Genomic DNA, 18,003 nt, shown 5'->3' on the forward strand with positions numbered 1-18,003 from the left:
TAAGGGGCTCTTCCTGGCAGGCTTTATTCTGGCTGAGCAAATGTTGCATTAACTAGGTCTCTATTGTCTTACAAATGGCAGAAGCCAACTCTGGTTAGTTGGACCATTGGGGAATTGAGTGCACCAAGAGCCGAGGAAGGGGAGATACCGTTCTGAGAAGAACACAGCCATGGCTTAGGAACAGCATCAACAGCAAAGGCCTCCCCCGCTCTGAGCATCTGTGTGGTGACAGCTCCCTGCAGTGGTGGGAAATACATCCGTTTCTATCAGCCTGCAATTCCCTGGGTCACGGGCATAGAAATCCTATGAAGGTGGTGTTGACCCTGTCGCTCAGATGCCTAATCCCGAACCCCTTCCATTGTGGTCAGAGCCAGGAGACTAGGTTGAGCCCCCGTTGGTGTATGTCCAGCCCCGGGTTAGGGTCATGTACTTTGAATGCGAAATTGCCTCTAAAGACTCGGATATTGAAAGCTTGGTTCCCAGATGGCAGGGCTGATTGGATGCATCGTGAGCGTGCTGACCTCACAAATGGGGTGATGCACTGAGGAGTCACAGATAATGGGCTGTTAGGAGCTGGGCCCTGTTGGAGGAAAAGGTGACAGACTTTGCATCCCTTCCCTCCCCCCCTTCTCTGCTTCCTGGACACTGTGAGGTACTTCCATCTCCCCTTTCTGCTTCTTCCACCATGCCCGGCTGCTCTAATGCCTTCCCCATCACCTCCAGCCCAGCCCTGGAACCAGCCAGCCATGGATAGAAATTTCTGGAACAGTGAAGCACATAAGCCTTTCCTGATTTAAGCTATCTATCTCAGGTATTTGCCACAGTGTGAAAAGTGTGTCTGACAGGTCATAGGGTGCCAAGGCCTGTCTCTGATGGCCTGGTGAGAGAGCAGCTCCCAAGAGAGCAGTCCCCGAGAGGAATTCTAAATACTGTTCATAACTGCCTCATTAAATAATACCTGGAACACAACAGAAGCTGTGTTTGTGAATACCACAAGAAACTACTGAATTAAAACTTTGCGCTGTGTAAGTGTGCATGCTGGTACACACTTATTAACTAACTACTCAAGAGGCTGAGGCAGGAGGATCACAAGTTTGAGAGCAGGCTGGGCACCTTAGTAAATGTCTCAAAATAAAGTTTTGTGAGGGAAGGGCAGCTAGGAGTCTGGCTCAGAGTTGACTTGGCCTGGGAGAGACTTTGGATTCAATCTGCAGCATTTGCAACAAATAATGAAATATACAAGGTAAAATGAATAAATACAAGAAAATTATTTTTGAAAAAGTTACTGAGTAGGGAGGCTGAAGAGATGGCTCAGTGATTATATACACTGGCTGCTCCTCCAGAGGACCATCTACAACTCCACTTCTAGATGATCTGGCGCCCTCTTTTGTCCTCCACAGGTACCAGGTGTACACAGGGTACACAGGATATACACTCAGGCAAAACACCCATACGCGTAAAATAAGGGTATCTTTTAAAAAAGAAGTTACTGAATGAATAAAAGAGCGATTTTCATCAGTGAGATGCCTGTTTAGCTGCCCGGTAGAGTTAGAACAAGCCTGACTGGGTCACAGGGGGCGAGCAACAGAGCCAGGTCCAGCTTTGTAGCTCTTATATGAGACCAAATCATGGGCCTTTATTTTGCTGCTGTTCTCAGAACGATGCTTTGTGTTTTGGGGTCAGGTCAGTGGAAGGGTTCAAAGTCAACCTGATTCGGAGCGAGGAGCACTTCCAGAGTTACTGTAACAAGATCTTTGCTGGCTGGGACTTCTGCATCACCAATCGCAGCATGGCTGAGTTGAAGCATAGCAGCTTGCGGTATGAGCTCCGAGTGAGTGCTACCGTGTTACCCTGGGGAGGGAACTCACCGGCCAGGCTGGATCTGGGGAGGCTGTTTGCAGCCTACACGGCATCACAGGGCCCAGTCTTAGCTGGCTTCCGCTTTGCAGTTTTTAAGAGCTTGTTATAGCAAACAGCTTGTTGGCTTGATCACTTTTAACCCACGCATGGGTACTAGTAACCTGGGACTGGGAAGGGAGATGGGACAGATGGGGGGGGCGCCAGACAGATGGTGTCCCACCCCCCACTATCTTCCTAATATCCTACTGGTCATGGCTGTCATGAACATTGTTTGCACTAGAAACATGAAGGGAACACTGATAATAATGGATTAGAGAGAAGGTGGGAAAAAAAAAACAGGAAAACTTTCACATTAATAGAGAAAGAGAAATAAATAGCATGTTGGTCAGAATCATCAGAAAAGGGTTCAGGGTGGGAATCTAAAGCTTAATGAAGGAAGGTGGATGGGTTTGTATCTATTTATTATTAACATTATACTAAATATGAATGGGTCAAATTCTCCTATTAAAAGCAGAGAGAGACTCCCAGACTGAATCAGAAACAAACATAGTAGGACAAACCCATAATCCTAGCTGCTTGGAAGGGAGAGGCAGCAGAGCTAAAATTCGAGGTTGTGCCAGACAACTCAATAAGGCCATCTCAAAAATACAAAAACTCTTTAAGGGCTTGAGCTGTGATCAATGGTAGAGTGCTGGCCTGGCATACACAAGGCCCCGGGTTCAATCCTCAGAACTTCAGATAAATAAATGGCAAATTAATGAGTGAAATTAAAATAGTAGTGGTACCCAGTTAGATCCCATTTAAAGACATACTACATTATATGCATGTGAATGCACACACATTGCGTTATAAGTGCTGATTCAACTTACACATTTATTATAAAGCCAAAGGCAGTCTTCAATAGGTGGTTCCACCTTAGCATGAGCATAGATAGTTACATTGTGATTCATTTCAGTAGCAAAATTACAGTTACAAAGTAGCAATGAAAATAATTTTACGGTTGGGGGTCACCACAGCATGAGGAGCTGTGTTGAAGGGTCGAAGCATTAGGAAGGTTGAGAACCACTGCCTTTAAACCTTAGACCTAAAAACTGGTGAGGCTTAGCCTGGGAAGGAATCGTGGGCAATGTCAGTCTTGAAGACAAATCTGTAGGGTGTACTCCACATAACCCCTCCCGCTGCTCACCAATGGGTTTTCTGTGGTCCTCAGGCAGATCTGGAGGAAGAGAGAATACGCCAGAAAATAGCAGAGAGGACCTCAGAGGAGACCTTGCGCATTTACTCTCTGAGGCTGTTTCTGAACTGCATTGTGCTGGCTGTGCTAGCGGCATGCTTTTATGCCATCTACCTAGCCACCACCTTCTCACAAGAACACATGAAAAAAGTAAGTGCCACTCGGGAGTCAGTTGATCTTTCGCTCTGGTGTGGCGGCATGCTGGGGGTCTTGCATGTGTGGAAGGTGCTACCACCATTTCCCTATTCAGGTGGGGAGAGAAGTTTGGTTGATAGAGGAACCGGAAATCAGGATCAGTTTCTTCTTTGAAGTCATCTGAAATGCTGTTTAGGCATATACCTCTTTCCACCTGAAGTGTTCATAGTATTCAGATCTAAGCCGGGCTGCCTCTGATTTATCTGTGACTCCTCTAGTTACTGTCCAGGCCCTTATCTAAAGAATCAGTGTTTTTAAGAGTTTTTTTTAATCTTAAAATATATGTAGGGGGTGGGGTTTCTGAGTGTATGGAGATCAGAAGACAGTGTCAGATCCCCTGAAGTTAGACACTCAGGTAGCTCTGGATGCTGGAAACTGAACCCAGGTCCTCTGCAAGAGCAGTATGCACTCTTACCCCCTGAGCCCTCTCTCCATCCTCAAGCAGTGTTTTAAAATCCATGTTGGAAGCTGAGTATGGGTTGTGCATACCTGGAATTCTAGCACTTAGGAGACTCAGACCAAACTTCAAAATAAGTCTTTTTTAGATATATAAAATGAAAGTCTAAGCCAGGTGGTGATGATGTGTGCCTTTAATCCCAGCACTTGGGGAGACAGGCAGTCAGATCTCTGAGTTCAAGGTCAGCCTGGTCTACAAAAATCTAGATTGGTCTAGTGACTGTCAGTCATTAGGTATTGGATACCCAAATACCCTGAATACCATTCAACCTGTGGCTTTGGCATGCATTCCTAGGCTGTAGCAGTCTTTGTAGGGTAGAAGATAGTTTACTACTGTATCCCCATGCTAGCCAAGGGGAAAGAGGCAGGGCTGGGGCAGGCCCATCTGCAAGGATGAAATGTGCAGTTTGAGTTTAAACTTGCTCTTGTACAGCCTTAGCTAGAATTTAGTTACAGTCGTACCTGCCTTCGAGGAAGGCTAAGAACGTTGGTTTTCATCTTGGATAGCTATATATATGGCTAAGTGATCTGCTACTATAAAGGGAGGAGAGAAATCAATCATTACAACATCCTTGAAAGTACCTTGAATTGGCTATTCAGAGAGCGTGCACAGAATTTTGTATACTGCACTAATGGGCCCAGTAGCTTCATTATTCTTCTTGCCTGGCACTAGATCTCTGCATGTATGCCTCCAGGGAAAGATCTGAGCACCCAAAGCTGGTGTTTCCCAGCCACACGGGATGATAAATCTGCTCTGTCTGTCTGCCTAAGAGGCACAGGTGCGTTCTCATCACTTCATCAGTATCACCATCCTGCTCAGGCTGACCAGTGCAATCTGTTCTTTCCAGGAAATCGACAAGATGGTTTTTGGGGAGAACCTCTTGATACTGTACCTCCCATCCATTGTGATCACACTGGCCAATTTCATCACCCCAATCATCTTTGCCAGGATCATCCACTATGAGGATTACTCGCCAGGCTTTGAGATCCGCCTGACAATTCTTAGGTAATGCCTAACCGCATGCGTGCCAAGTAGACCATGGCTTGGCCCATGGCAGACATCACTAATAGACAGTGGCATATTTTCCTGCTATGCTGAGAATCACCCTTCCTTTGATGAGCCCACAGCTACGCCATCATTTCTGTATAATAGTGACGTCAGAGTCTCCTGTCGGTATTATACCTTTGATTCTGTATTGACTAAAGACTAGAATGACATACTGTTGTAAAGATGGCAGAGTTTGACAGTATTAGGCCGAGTCTGGAGAGCTTATACCATTGAGTAAAGATGGCTGAATGGCCACTATGAATTGAATAGGATAATTTTTTTCTTGTTTCTCAAATATGTGAGATTGAATTTTTTTCTCCATTTTTTGCGACTGTTTTAGGAGTTTCTATTGCTTCAGTGAAACACCAAGTTGGGGAGGAAAGGGTTTATTTGTCTTACACTTCCACACCATAGCTCATCAATGCAGGAAGTCAGGGCAGGAACCTGAAGGCAGGAGCTGATACAGAGGCCACCGAGGGGTGCTGCTTACTGACTTGCTCCCCGTGGCTTGCTCAGCCTGATTTCTATAGAACCCAGGAGCACAAGCCCAGAGGTGGCCCTACCCACAATGGGCTGGGCCCTCCCCCATCAATCACTAATTAAGAAATGCCACCGGGTGGTGGTGGCGCACACCTTTAATCCCAGAACTGGAGGCAGAGGCAGGTGGATCTCTGAGTTCAAGGCCAGCCTGGTCTACAGAGTGAATTCCAGGACAGCCAGGGCTACAAGGAGAAGCCTTGTCTCAAAAATTCAAAAGAAAAGAAAAAGACAGAAAAATAAAATGTCTTATAGCCAATCTTATGGAAGTATTTTCTTAACTGAGGCTTTGGCTTTTGTCAAGGTGACACAAAACAAGCCAGGACAGAGACAGTCTCAGCATGTTTAGGAAAGCTAAGGAATTTATCTTTTGTCCTGGATAGCTTTATTTGTGAGTGAATGAACTGTTGTGAAAAGAGAATGGTTGTTAGAAATCCTTACTGTGTCCTTAATGACCTTAACTCGGGATCCTCTTGCCTCAGCCACGTAAGTGCTGGGACTTACAGGCCTGTGCCACCACTCCAGACTGTATTTACCGTATTTAGAGGCAAGCAAACAACAAAACCTTTTTATTTTGGAAATACAAGGGGAGAGAGAGAAAGAGGATTAAAAAAAAAAAGATTTTTATACTTATACACAAGTGCCCTATTTTCATGTACACCTGCACACCAGAAGAGGGCATCGGATCACATGATAGATGGTTGTGAGCCACCATGTGGTTGCCAGGAATTGAACTCAGGACCTCTGGAAGAGCAGACAGTGCTCTTAACTTCTGAGCCATCTCTCCACCTAAGAGAGAAGCTTTTATTATTAGCACTTCTATGGATAAAATAATGAGTTTTGTTGTGATACTTCATACCTGTGTATAATAACATGTTTCAATCATGTTGACTTCCTCCACACTTTTGTTTCTCTCCTCCCCCATGTGGTTCCCTCCCTGCCATTGTAGCAACTTTCAAGCCCTTCCACACAACAGTTTCATCCATGCTTGACCTTTGACCTACCTTATTTCATGCGTTCTCCTTGTTTCTGCTGGATTGTAGTGAAGAGCTCTTAGGTGGCATGTCATTTCGCCTGTAAACACTTCAGTGCCTCAAAGTGAGCAGGACTTGATTCAACAAAACTTTATCACACATGATGGTAGGGCTGGTGGCTTGTTCAAATTAGGGTTCAGCTAAGTCCACATGATGCTTTTGATTACTGAATCAGTCTCAATCTCTCTCTCCCTCTCTCTGTGCCCATCCCTCCATCCCCCTCCCTTCTTCTCTCATTCTCCCTTCCAGTCCCTTCCCCTTCTCTGAAACAGGGTCTCACTTTGTGGCTCAGGCTGATTTCTGTGTACCATTATGCCTTGCTTTTTCCTGCCTTAGAACCCACAGGGGCTGGAGAGATGGCTAGGGATTAGGAACTCTTGCAGAGGACCTGAGTTCAGGTTCTAGCACCCACGTCAGGTGGCTTATAACAGCCTGTAATCTCAGTTCTAGGGGATTCGATGTCCCCATTCGGCCTCCATTGACACCTTCATATATATATATATATATATATATATATATATATATATATATATATATATATATATATATATATATATATATATATGAATGATCCATTTGAAGTGTTCAATTCACTGGCCTTGACCGGTTCCCCACCACCCACTTCCAGAACTTTCCTCTATCATTCCCAAACCCTGCTTAGGTTCAGCTTTTGCTGGCAAGGAAGCTGCCTGTGTTCCTCAGTGTCAGGTCCATCGGGAGGCCGGCTCTGATGCCTTCTCTCCCCCTCCCCGCTTTCCTGCAGGTGTGTCTTTATGCGGCTGGCCACCATCTGCGTGCTGGTGTTCACGCTGGGCTCCAAGATCACGTCCTGTGGTGACCACACATGTGAACTCTGCGGCTATAACCAGAAACTCTACCCGGTGAGCCATGGCATTGACTCCCAGCTTCGAGGCAGGGGTGGCCCCATGCCGGGCATCGTCAAGGGGCTTGGATACCAGGAGCTTAGGGGCAGCGGGATACAGAAGGCTGCCTTCCTGGGCTGGGAGTGGGTCTTTCAGTGTGTCTCTGTGTCTTGGTTTCAGTGCTGGGAGACACAGGTGGGACAGGAGATGTACAAGCTGATGATTTTTGACTTCATCATCATCCTGGCTGTGACACTGTTTGTGGATTTCCCAAGGAAGTAAGTGTAAGAGGTTCCTGCCACCCCAACTCCTGACCCAGCTGTTCTCCACAAGTGCTTGGTGGCTCCAGCATCACTGGGGAATCTGACATCTGGTAACTGTCAAATGGCTCTTCTTTCCCGCTTCCTTCTCTCTGAAACAGGCTCTTGACACTGGCAGCAGCAGTACCCAGGGTGGAGATGCTGCCACTTCCCACGGGCCTCCTGGGCTGACCTGTACTTGGTACAGTCAAGGCCCTGTGCAGACACACTAGGGGCGGCATCTGGATCAGGGCTCACAGCAGCTTCCTGCATGTCAGGTGACCATGAACGAGTTATTTCTCTCAGCAAGTTTCTCGCCTGAGACAGGGAAGGGATGATAGCATAGCCTTTCTCTGAGAATAAACACGATAACACAGATCAGTGCGGGGAGAACACAGGGCTCCACAGAATGTGACCCTCACCACTGCTGTCATTGTCCTTCCAGGAGTTTTATGACTCTCTGCTCACCACACAGTCAAGGTACCCAGGGTGTGACGCTGCAGGCCTGTCCTCCTCCTTCTAGCACTCAGGAGGCTGAGGCACGAGCATCCTGAGTTCTAGACCAGCCCAGGCAACTTAGGTAGATCATTCAGATGTGGGCGAGAAGTCCAGAGAACCCTAAAGTTCGATATTAGAAAAAGAGATTTGGGGGCCAGCAAGCTGTCTCAGAGGACAAAGGCAGTGGTGTCACACCCTCACCACCTGAGGTTGCTCGCTGATCCACGTGGTGGAAGGAGAGAATTGACCTCCACAAGTTGTCCTCTGCCCTCTGTACAAATGCTGTTACACATCTGCACTCATAAGAACAAGAAACAAGAACAAGAACAAGAAACGTTGAGCCAAGGAAATGGTTCAGTCAGTGACGTATTTGCCATCCAAACATGAGGACCTGAAATCAGATCTCTCCAGCACCTACGCAAAAGCCTGGAGTGGCAGCTTGTGGCTGTAACCCCAGCATTGGAGAGTTGGGGATGGGGGGGATCCCTGGGGCTCAGTGGCTGGCCAGTTAGGCCGGCCACTAAGCTCCCTGCTCAGTGAGAGGTCCTGTCAAAAACTAAGTGGGAGCCTGGCTGAGGGAGATGCCTGACAGCAGTCTCTGGCCTCCGTGGGCACATTCACACAGCTGCACCCTCTTGCCGTGGAAATGGCCTTGGTTGGTGGGTGTGGCTCTGAGGGCACTAGTGGAGCCGGGTACGAATGTGTAGTTTGCTTCCAGGCTCCTGGTGACCTACTGTGCCTCCTCCAAGCTGATCCAGTGCTGGGGGCAGCAGGAGTTTGCCATCCCGGACAACGTCCTGGGCATCGTGTACGGGCAGACCATCTGCTGGATCGGAGCCTTCTTCTCCCCACTCCTCCCGGCAATCGCAACCCTGAAATTCGTCATCATCTTTTACGTGAAAGAGGTGAGGAAAGGGGCTGGGGATCGAACCCCGCACCACCCTTCCTGCCGTTTTGTTTTTGCCGTGCTGCGGACAGGAGGAACCCAGTGCCTCCAGCATGCCAGGCCAGTGGGATGCCACTGAGCTGGGTCCCCAGCCCCATCTAGGGCACTCACATTGTTTGTGCCCCCCCATGCCGGGGCCTCCTGCAGTACCACTTCTTCAGTATCTCTTCTGGGAAGAGACGCCACATAAACTGTCACCTCTGTTTGTTTTTGAGACACAGTCCTGCTGTATCTCTCTGACTAGGCTCAAATCCCCGTCTTCCTGCCTCAGCCTCCCAAGTGCTGGGGTTACCGGTGGTTTTTGTTTTGTTTTGTTGTCGAACAAATTTCTCAAGCCACCGTTAGGAATTGCTTTGCTCCTACGACTTGAATGTCGTTTTTATATATGGTTGACTGAGCTGAGTCTCAGCTGTCAGTCAAACAGCAGTGGTGTATCTCAGTGACATTTAGCGAGGGATTTGTTGATTTCCATTTTATAATTTTGGAGTCAGTGTGTAGCGTTCCAGGGCTCGGTGGCTTGTGGAGGCCCAGGATAGCTCATGGTCCCCAGACATTGTGGCAGCATCAGGTGCGGGAGTGAAGTAGCCCTGCAGGTGGCTGGCACGCCTGGATTTACTAGTTTGTTCGTTATTACAAAAGCAAGCCGTGTTCATTATTGGTTTAAATGAAGACAGAGAGCCTTGTTTGCTCTTTTTGTTTTGTTTGTGTGTTTGTGGGGCTGTTGTTTTGTTTCGTTTTGAGACGGGGTCCTCCGTGTAGCCGTCCTGGAACTTGCTCTGTAGAGCAGGCTGGCCTCGAACTCACAGATATCTACCTGCCTTGGCCTCCCTGAGTTCTAGGATTAACATGCGTGCACCACCACGCCTGGCTCACTTGTGTATATTTAAACCCCTCTGAATAATAAAACTTTACTAAGTTTATGCTATACAGGGTTGTGAAATTAACATTTTTCTTCCAGTGAGAGGCTTGTAGCAGTCTCTTGGCCTTGTAAAGTGCTGTATGCTCTCTGTCTCACAGGTCACTTTAAAGTTCTGTGTGTGTGACATCTAACAGATCCACTTTGAGGAGTCCCCACTGTTAGCTTTCAACATTCCTTCTGGGTTATTCTCTGTATTCAACAGTGATAGTCTTGCTGTGTTTTGGTCCATACTTCCTATCAATGTCATCGACACGAATTTCCCCCAAACTGGAATCTGGGTTGAGCATTCTTTCTGATCCGTGCCACACTGTGCCCTGGCAGGGCTAGACAGTCCCCAGTTGCACCACAGCATGCGAACGTGTTCCCTCTCAGAGGCCCACTCATGGCTTTTATTTTTTCCCCTTCCGTAGCTGAGCCTTCTTTACACCTGCAGACCCTCCCCGAGGCAGTTCAGAGCATCCAATTCTAACTTCTTCTTCCTGCTGGTGTTGCTGATAGGGCTGTGCTTAGCTATAATACCTCTGACCATCAGCATGTCTCGGTAAGTAGTTCTTGTTCTAAGAGCTTCCTTTCCTTCGTGACTTGTATCGCTCTGTGTTCAAGGACCTGTAACATTCTCCAGGGCTTTTCCAGAGTGTTTGCCCACAGAGGCTGGTAAGACCCCGCTGGCTCTTTCCAGACCACTACCCTTTTTGTGGTTTTCCTTTGTGGTTTTTTTTTTTTTTTTTCTCTTGTTACTTTTTAAATTCCAGTGCTAGGGGCACAGAGACAAGCAGATCCCTGGGGCTCTCTGGTCAGCTGGACTGGTCAAAAGGGCAAGCCCCAGGTCCAGTGTTTACCAAGAAGCCCTGCTTTAAAAGAGAAGGAAGATGCTGATGTTGGCCTCTGGCCTCCAGGGACAAGCAAGCACACTCATGTGCGTGTGTGAGCACGCACGTTCAGAGGAAATTTTGCTCATTTATTCCTACCAGTGTCAGATTTGTCAATTATCCCAGCACGGTCCTTCCCAGGTTTATTTTAAAGCAACAGTCTCTCCCACTTCCCTGACAGCACTCAGCTGTCGTGGCTTTTTAGTTCTCTCTGATTCTTTGAGGGGTCTGGGCCATGTTCTCTGCCTCTGACTTGAGAGACTGGGGAACACGTGTACATTTAACTGTTTTTATTCCACGACATCATTCTCACTTGTCTGCCTTGAATGTCCTGCGAACTGAAAGTTAGACCGAGGAACCTGATGGAATCTCAGGGTCAGCATTTTCAAACCTAGTGTCTCAGAAACTTCTGGACTGGGCACGTTCCCCGAAGGCTCTTGTAAATAGATACCCTGGCGGTTTGGGGGCGTGTCTCAGCCTGGGCCGGACTCCCTTCCTCTCTGTCCTGGCAGCATCCCTTCCTCCAAAGCCTGCGGGCCGTTCACCAACTTCAACACCACCTGGGAGGTCATCCCTCGGACCGTGAGCGCCTTCCCCAGCTCGCTGCAGACCCTGATCCACGGCGTCACATCGGAGGCCTTTGCGGTGCCCTTCTTCATGATCATCTGGTGAGTGGCTCGCACGTCAGTAATTCTCACTGAGCCGTACATCTCCTCTCACTTGGGAAATGGAGGAGGCATGTTAGAATGCTTTCTGTTACTGTGACAAAATACTACAAAAATACTCGAGGGTCAATTTAGAGGACGTGGAAGGTCCAGGGTTTTAGGAGCTCCATTCCAGGGTTACTTGGCCCTGCTGCCTTTGGGCCTGTAGTGGCCTGGCACTGTCTGGTGGGAGTATGTGGTACGGCAGGCCTGATCACGTTCACTGGGAAGCAAAGAAAGTCGAGAGGACCTGGGTTCCGGTATCACCTTCAAGGACACACCCAGTGACCTACCCTCCTCCTGTCAGACCAGTCTTCTCCCAGCACCACCTGCTGGGCACTTTTAGCACATGGGCTTTAAGGAAGGCCTGGAGTGTCACATGCTAGGTTTGACAAGTTACCGAGCTTCTCTGAGCCTCACTTTTCCATTTTAAAATTAAAATTTATTTTTAAGAGACTGGGGAAATATTAATTTTAATTAATTAATTTTAATGTATCATAAAATATGTCAGACAACATAACTTTCAGGGGAATGTTGACTGGACTTTGAAAGTTCACACATGTGAACTGAACCCTGTGGTCCTGCTTACAAAAAAAAAAACCACATAAATGTGGCCTATTCTAACATCACTGGTGGTGTTCCTAAAATCTCACACTCTATGGAAAAAAGTAATAATGGATCAGGGGACAACAGGAAAGCACCAGAGAAACAGAGTAGCTGTACTCGAGCCCTGGCTCTGCTGTGTCTAAGCCACAGTTAACTGCAACCAATGTGTCTTCCACGCCCCAACTTACTTTTTTTTCCAAGACAAGGTTGCTCTGTGTAGCCCTGTCTGTCCTGGACTCACTTTGTAGACCAGGCTGTCCTGGAACTCAAAGAGATCCGCCTGCCTCTGCCGCGCCAGCGTTGGGATAACAAGCGTGTGCCACCACACCTGGCTTCACACCTCAACTTACAAATCACATTTAGCCTATGTTGTTAGTCCAGTAAAAGCCCCCTACAGGAAGCAGGTTTTTTAGAAACTCATGAACAATGTAATCCTATTCCTTGCTGAGAATAATAGAATGACTTAGGGATGCTCAGGTAGCTGACAGGGACTTCCCAAGAAGCTGAAAGAGTTAGTAGTTCGCCCAGCGCCCCCTGGTGGGGGCATCCTGTCTGCCTTTGCTGTCCTTGGAAGCTGTTACTTGAAGAGTCTTCCAGAATCTCTAGACGTCCTGGTGATTTGGTCCTCAATTTATCAGCCCTGTCTGGGGATGTTAAGCAAGAATGAAGTGGGGGCTTGCCCTCCGTCCCACTTGTAATTCTCCCTGAAGGTAGCTTGTCCCCACCTGAGACCCAGAGCTGCAGACAGGAAGCTGTTGATGGCTTTTAGTCCTAACCTTGTCGCTGGGTTTTCCTTTATCTGTCTCACAGATGAGGAAACTGAGGCCAGAGCACCTGCCCTGAGCATTAATAGCCAGTTACTGACAGCCTGAGCTGACTTCCTGGGCCATTCTGCTTTGTCATTCTGCACATCAGGGCAGCGTCAGTGGCTTTATAATTCGCTTAAGAAGTTAAAGATCTATTATAGGTCAAGAGTCCCCTGACTCCAGCTGTTTCTCAGGCCTTCTGCTTCAGAGACACGAGGACTTGCTTGCTTAGTTATTTTTGTTTTCTAGCAAAAGAAAGAGTAGTCCAGATGAAATGTGCTGTGTTGGTTTCTGGTGGCCTGGGGCATCACAACTCCCCAGTGAGTGCTGGTGGTGGTTAGTGGCTTCTGTGTGAGTCCTGGAGTGGTTTTGTGTTGGCCTGAAGATGATACAAACTTCCCTGCGGGTCTGAAGGGGGTTTTTAGTGACCTGGTAACACGGGCTCCCTTCTGACCTGTCCATCCTGCCTTGCAGCCTCGTCATGTTCTACTTCATCGCACTGGCTGGAGCCCACAAGCGGGTGGTTGTGCAGCTCCGAGAGCAGCTGTTCCTGGTAAGGAGGCACAGGCCCAAAGCATCACTGCCAGGGATATTAAACCAGGACTCTGGGCGTGGTGGCACAGGCCTCTGATCTTAGCACTTAAGGAGTTTGAGGCAGGGAGCAGCAAGTTCCACGTACGCCTGGACTGCATAGTGAGTTCTGCACCAGCCTCAGCTTCATAGCAAAACTGTTTCCTATAAAGAAAGGGGGAAAAAGAAAAATAAAACAGCCCTCTCTGGTTTCATTCATTCGCTTGGCCCATCCGGTACTCTACCAAGGAGGCAAAAGTTATCTTCTCTAACTTCTGAGTGTTCAGTGTGTAAAATGCTGCTGCACAAGCACGAGGACTCGAGTTCTAGCTCAGCGTCTGGGTAAAAAAGCCAGGCATCGTGGCCTGCACTGTAGACCCTGCACTGGGAAGCAAGATCAGGTGGTTCTCTGGGCTGACTGGCCTGCAAGCCTAAACCCCAGGCAAGTTGCAGGTCTTCTTAAGAAACTTTGTCTCAAAAATAATAAATAAATAAATAAATAAATAAATAAATAAATAAATAAATAAATAAATGAATGAATAATGGTGGGCAGGGAGCAGTAGAGATGGCTCGGTGGTCAAGAGCATTTGTTGCTCTTGCAGAGGATCCGGGTTCAGTTCTTAGCACCATTTGGTGGCTTCCAATCATCCATAACTCCAGTTCCAGGGGATCGGGTACCCTCTCTTGACCTCCTCAGGCATCCAGGCATGTGCATGGTGCACATACATGCATTCAGGAAGAACAGTGATGCACATACAATCAAATAAATCTAAAACAAATACTATCCCTACCTCCCCACTCCCACTTGAGAAATGATGCCCAAGCTTGACCTCTGGCTGCCGCATGAATGTCCGAACACATGCACACACACACACACACACACACACACACACACACACACACACACACGTACACATATACAAGGGCATGTACATACAATAAGATGAATTCTTAAAACCAATTCCCATGAAGACTGTAAAAGCAAGGTGTACGCGGTGTGCGTGGTAGGAGGGGCCAAGGCTGCTGCAGCCAGCGATGCAGTAGATACTAGAAGTGAGGTTTGAATGATGGCAGCAGCCATATTGGGGGTCCTGATTAGTATTGGGATGGCCCAGTATGGGAATAAAGCAGGCACTTTGGGGGAGACAAGAGGATGGGGTGCGTGTGTCTGGGGGACTGGGAAGGGTGAGGTGGGAGGCAAAACGATTCTTGGACATCAGCCAGCGGTCACTGCACTGCCTGGCGATCTGATAGGAGTTTGGGTTTTATTGACTGTTTTGGTTAAATTTGTTTGTCTGTCTGTGACTGGGTCTCTGTAGCCCAGGCTGGCCTCAAAACTCAATCTGTAGTCAAGAATGACCTGGAACTTCTGAGCTTCCTGCTCCACCTCCTGAGGGTTAGAGTTCCAGACAAGGACCCCCACACCCAATGTACACGATGTCGGGACTAGAACCCAGGGCTGTGTGCATGCCAGGCAACTGAGCCACACCCTCAGCCCCGTGTACAAAGAAGAGCTCCAGCTTTCGTGTGCTGGGGACAGGCCAGGCTGGAAGTCACTGTTGTGATGTGACGACTGTAATCCTTTACCCTGAGTCTGAGCAGTGACTCACTAGACAGAAATAGCTTTGTACGTTTCCAAACGGACAAGATGGACTTTGACCTTGTCTCTCTCTTTAGGAGAGTCGTGACAAACGTTACCTCATCCAGAAACTAACAGAAGCTCAAAGAGATGTGCGGAGCCAGCCAGTTTGAGCACGAAGATGCTACCTGAACCTTCTCAGCACGTGACTCCGATGATCCTACAAAGTCCACCTGGGATTTGAGTGGAAATTCTAGACTTTTGGGCGTTTTGGTGACTTAGCCAAGCAGGCTGACACCCAGACTGACACCTGGAAAGTGGTGGCTCACTGAGGACCCCACCAAAACACTAACTTTCCAAGCTGCTCAGCCTTTATAATCAAAATCAGAGTGGGGAGACTTTTATTTATTTTGTCTTTGTTTAGACTTTTGTATTTTTTTTTTTAAGAAAAGGTTTGTCTTAATTTTCAAAGTAAAACGGGGGAACTCAGTTTTACTGAGTTCCACGCTGGGTGGTTTCTTCGTAAGCTTTTTTCCAGGCTGAGTTGAGCGTCTTCCCAAAGTTTACTGGTGACAAAATTAAGCCTGACTTATTTTTTCAGATGAATAGAAATCTTCAGATGCTAAGGCCTAGAAACGGGTGATAAGAATGTGGAGAGACCATCCTGGTGGCAGAAGGGAAATCCGTCCCAGCTCTATGCTCGAGTCACATTTGAATTCCTGCCCACACCAGTATCAGCCCTTGAGCAGGGTGCGGGGGCAGTTGGAGCCTCAGCTTTTTAGCTCTTCAAGCCTTTTCTGCAGTCTTGTCCACAACTCAAGGGAAAGTGACCTGAGCCGACCAGCTGGCCACGATCCTTCACTTTCCACCTGGCCCCGGGTCCTGAGACTTTGTGAAGGGTAAAGCCTTGCAAGGTAGATGGACGTTTCTCCGTTTTCCAAATGTCAGTCCTCTTCCTCGCATGGAGCTCTTCGTTCCTGAAGGACACCGAACATTTCAGAGCCAGGCTGCAATGTGCTGTTTGGTATTGGAGCTGGAGGTTTACAGGTGTGATTTTAGATGTACATCTTCAGCCTAGACTGTTCATAAGAACAGCCCATAATGCAAACATAGGTTGGGTTCTGATTGCTTAAATACACATCTCAAAGGGCTAGGTTTTGTTTGCTTGAACTTAAAACTTGGCTTAAGTTTGTATGTATCTTTGTTTTTATAAAACATTACAGAAACAGAGTATCTCTTGAGATCTCTACTACAGGAAAAGCCGTATTTATAAATACCTCATCGTAAGCCTTCCGGAGCCCACCCTTTTACGAGTGTCTGATTCGATGTTTTTGCTTTAAGATCTGTCAGCATGCTGCAGTCTGGTGACGGACAGGTGGCATCTTCTACTGTTTTTCACTGGCTCCTAACCTTTTACAGTTAGAATCATGTTTTAGGAAGCTGCCAAGGAGGATTTCCCTCCTCTGACCACTGCCTTGTACATCAAAAAAAAAAAAAAAAAAAGGTTGGCTTCTTGTTCTGGAAGCAAAGCAGACTTGTCATGGCTTACACATCTGTCTGCGTATAAAGGGTCCTTTGTTAGGATGTGTGTGTGTGCACGCTTGGAGATAGAACGCATATCCTCAAGCCCGGCAGTCATTTCTTTGATCTTCCATAAGGCTGTATTAACATAGGATGTTTTTCCTCCTGTGGGAATGTGTGCTTCCTAGCCTTCTCTTGTATTTGAAGATCTATTGAGTTTTTGGACCCAACCGAAGGAGTTTTGAGTAAACTCTCCTCATTTTACAAATTCTAATTGTTGGCGTTTTCGCCTCGTGCCTTCATAGAATATTCTTGCCTTCACCAGGCCCCTGAGGATTATCTACCTTCCTGTTTGTTTGTGGGATGGTGGATAAAATGAACAACATGTTTTCTTTGTTATAAAACATACCAAATATGCCAATCCATTTGCTAGTTTTAGTTAATGCTGCTAATATGCATTTGTCTTACTTGAATGTTTTGATAACATTAAATAACCAGGCAACGTCTGTACAGTTTTAAAGTTCAGTTCTCTAACAGGTGTGTGTTAAACTGCTGATGTACAGTGTCTTGAAAGTTTTAAAGTGTAATTCTGTGTACTTGAATCCAGAGAAGCTCCTTGTCAACAAACAAGTGATGAGGAAAAATCTTAATACTCCATAAAGTTGCTCTTTATTTTTCACTGAAGTTAGAGGAAGTAGCATTTTGACATCTGATGAATGTGTTAGATATTTTAAGCTTTTTATATCTTGGCACCATTGAAAGCCACTGTTTTAATATTTATTTTATTATTCTATAAAGATATAATAAATACTGTAGCATATATATGTGTGTGTTGGGTATGTGTTGTGAATACATTTTCCCTCAATTTCTCCTTAATCTTGAAGTTCTATGCAAGTGTCTACCTCCTTTTTAATGGCTATAGAGCATTCCACAGCAGTAAAACATATCTCCTGAAACCATGCAGTCACTGTTGGGCATTTGAAGTGGGTTTTGTCATTCTCCCCACACACACAGTGGAAAATTAAACTTTAAAAGCCTCTGCAAACATTCCCATTTTGCCCTCTTCTGCTGTAGGCTCTTGTTCTTCTTTTTTAAAGGCAGAGCAGACTTGTAGGTTCTTGCAGTCACAAAGTGTTCTCATCCCAGGAAAGAGGAGAATGCAGTTAGACCAGTTAGGTCTTTAGTTTTTGCATTAGCTGTTAAATTGGCGAATAAGATCTTGCAGCTGAAAAATCTGATGGCAGCTGGCCACTATGCTAAGTATTTGGAAACCAAATATTTCCCTTCTTGGGCGGCACAAGGTCTGACCCAGGGAGAACCTCTAAACACATCTTCACTCTGTGGAGTGTAGCTTTATCAGAAACCTGTCCAGAGCATGAGAAATGCTGGAAACATGGGATGTCCCCTTTGCCGTGTGACTATGAACAAAATGCCTGCCTTCACCTTCAGAGACAGCGCC

General features: G+C 46.9%; 1 protein-coding gene across 2 annotated transcripts in view; it reads left to right on the forward strand.

Moving 5' to 3' along the window:
- Tmc7 (transmembrane channel like 7) overlaps positions 1-17,359 on the forward strand; it is a 45,916-nt gene extending 28,557 nt beyond the window's left edge. The window contains exons 1-11 of one of the 2 annotated variants that reach the window (XM_055627549.1): positions 78-811; positions 1,684-1,831; positions 3,071-3,244; positions 4,594-4,751; positions 7,128-7,245; positions 7,408-7,505; positions 8,743-8,929; positions 10,300-10,430; positions 11,271-11,426; positions 13,349-13,427; positions 15,122-17,359. In XM_055627549.1, coding sequence (XP_055483524.1) covers positions 1,790-1,831; positions 3,071-3,244; positions 4,594-4,751; positions 7,128-7,245; positions 7,408-7,505; positions 8,743-8,929; positions 10,300-10,430; positions 11,271-11,426; positions 13,349-13,427; positions 15,122-15,196 — 1,218 coding nt within the window. In that variant the 5' untranslated portion in view covers positions 78-811; positions 1,684-1,789 and the 3' untranslated portion in view covers positions 15,197-17,359. Of the gene's footprint in view, positions 1-77; positions 812-1,683; positions 1,832-3,070; positions 3,245-4,593; positions 4,752-7,127; positions 7,246-7,407; positions 7,506-8,742; positions 8,930-10,299; positions 10,431-11,270; positions 11,427-13,348; positions 13,428-15,121 lie in introns of those variants that run through there. The other variant, XM_055627548.1, reaches the window with a different exon arrangement.
- The last annotated feature ends 644 nt before the right edge of the window (positions 17,360-18,003 follow it).

This window comes from Psammomys obesus, unplaced genomic scaffold (genome assembly GCF_907164565.1).
Source record: "Psammomys obesus unplaced genomic scaffold, mPsaObe1.curated_primary_1811, whole genome shotgun sequence".
Classification (NCBI taxonomy): domain Eukaryota; kingdom Metazoa; phylum Chordata; class Mammalia; order Rodentia; family Muridae; genus Psammomys; species Psammomys obesus.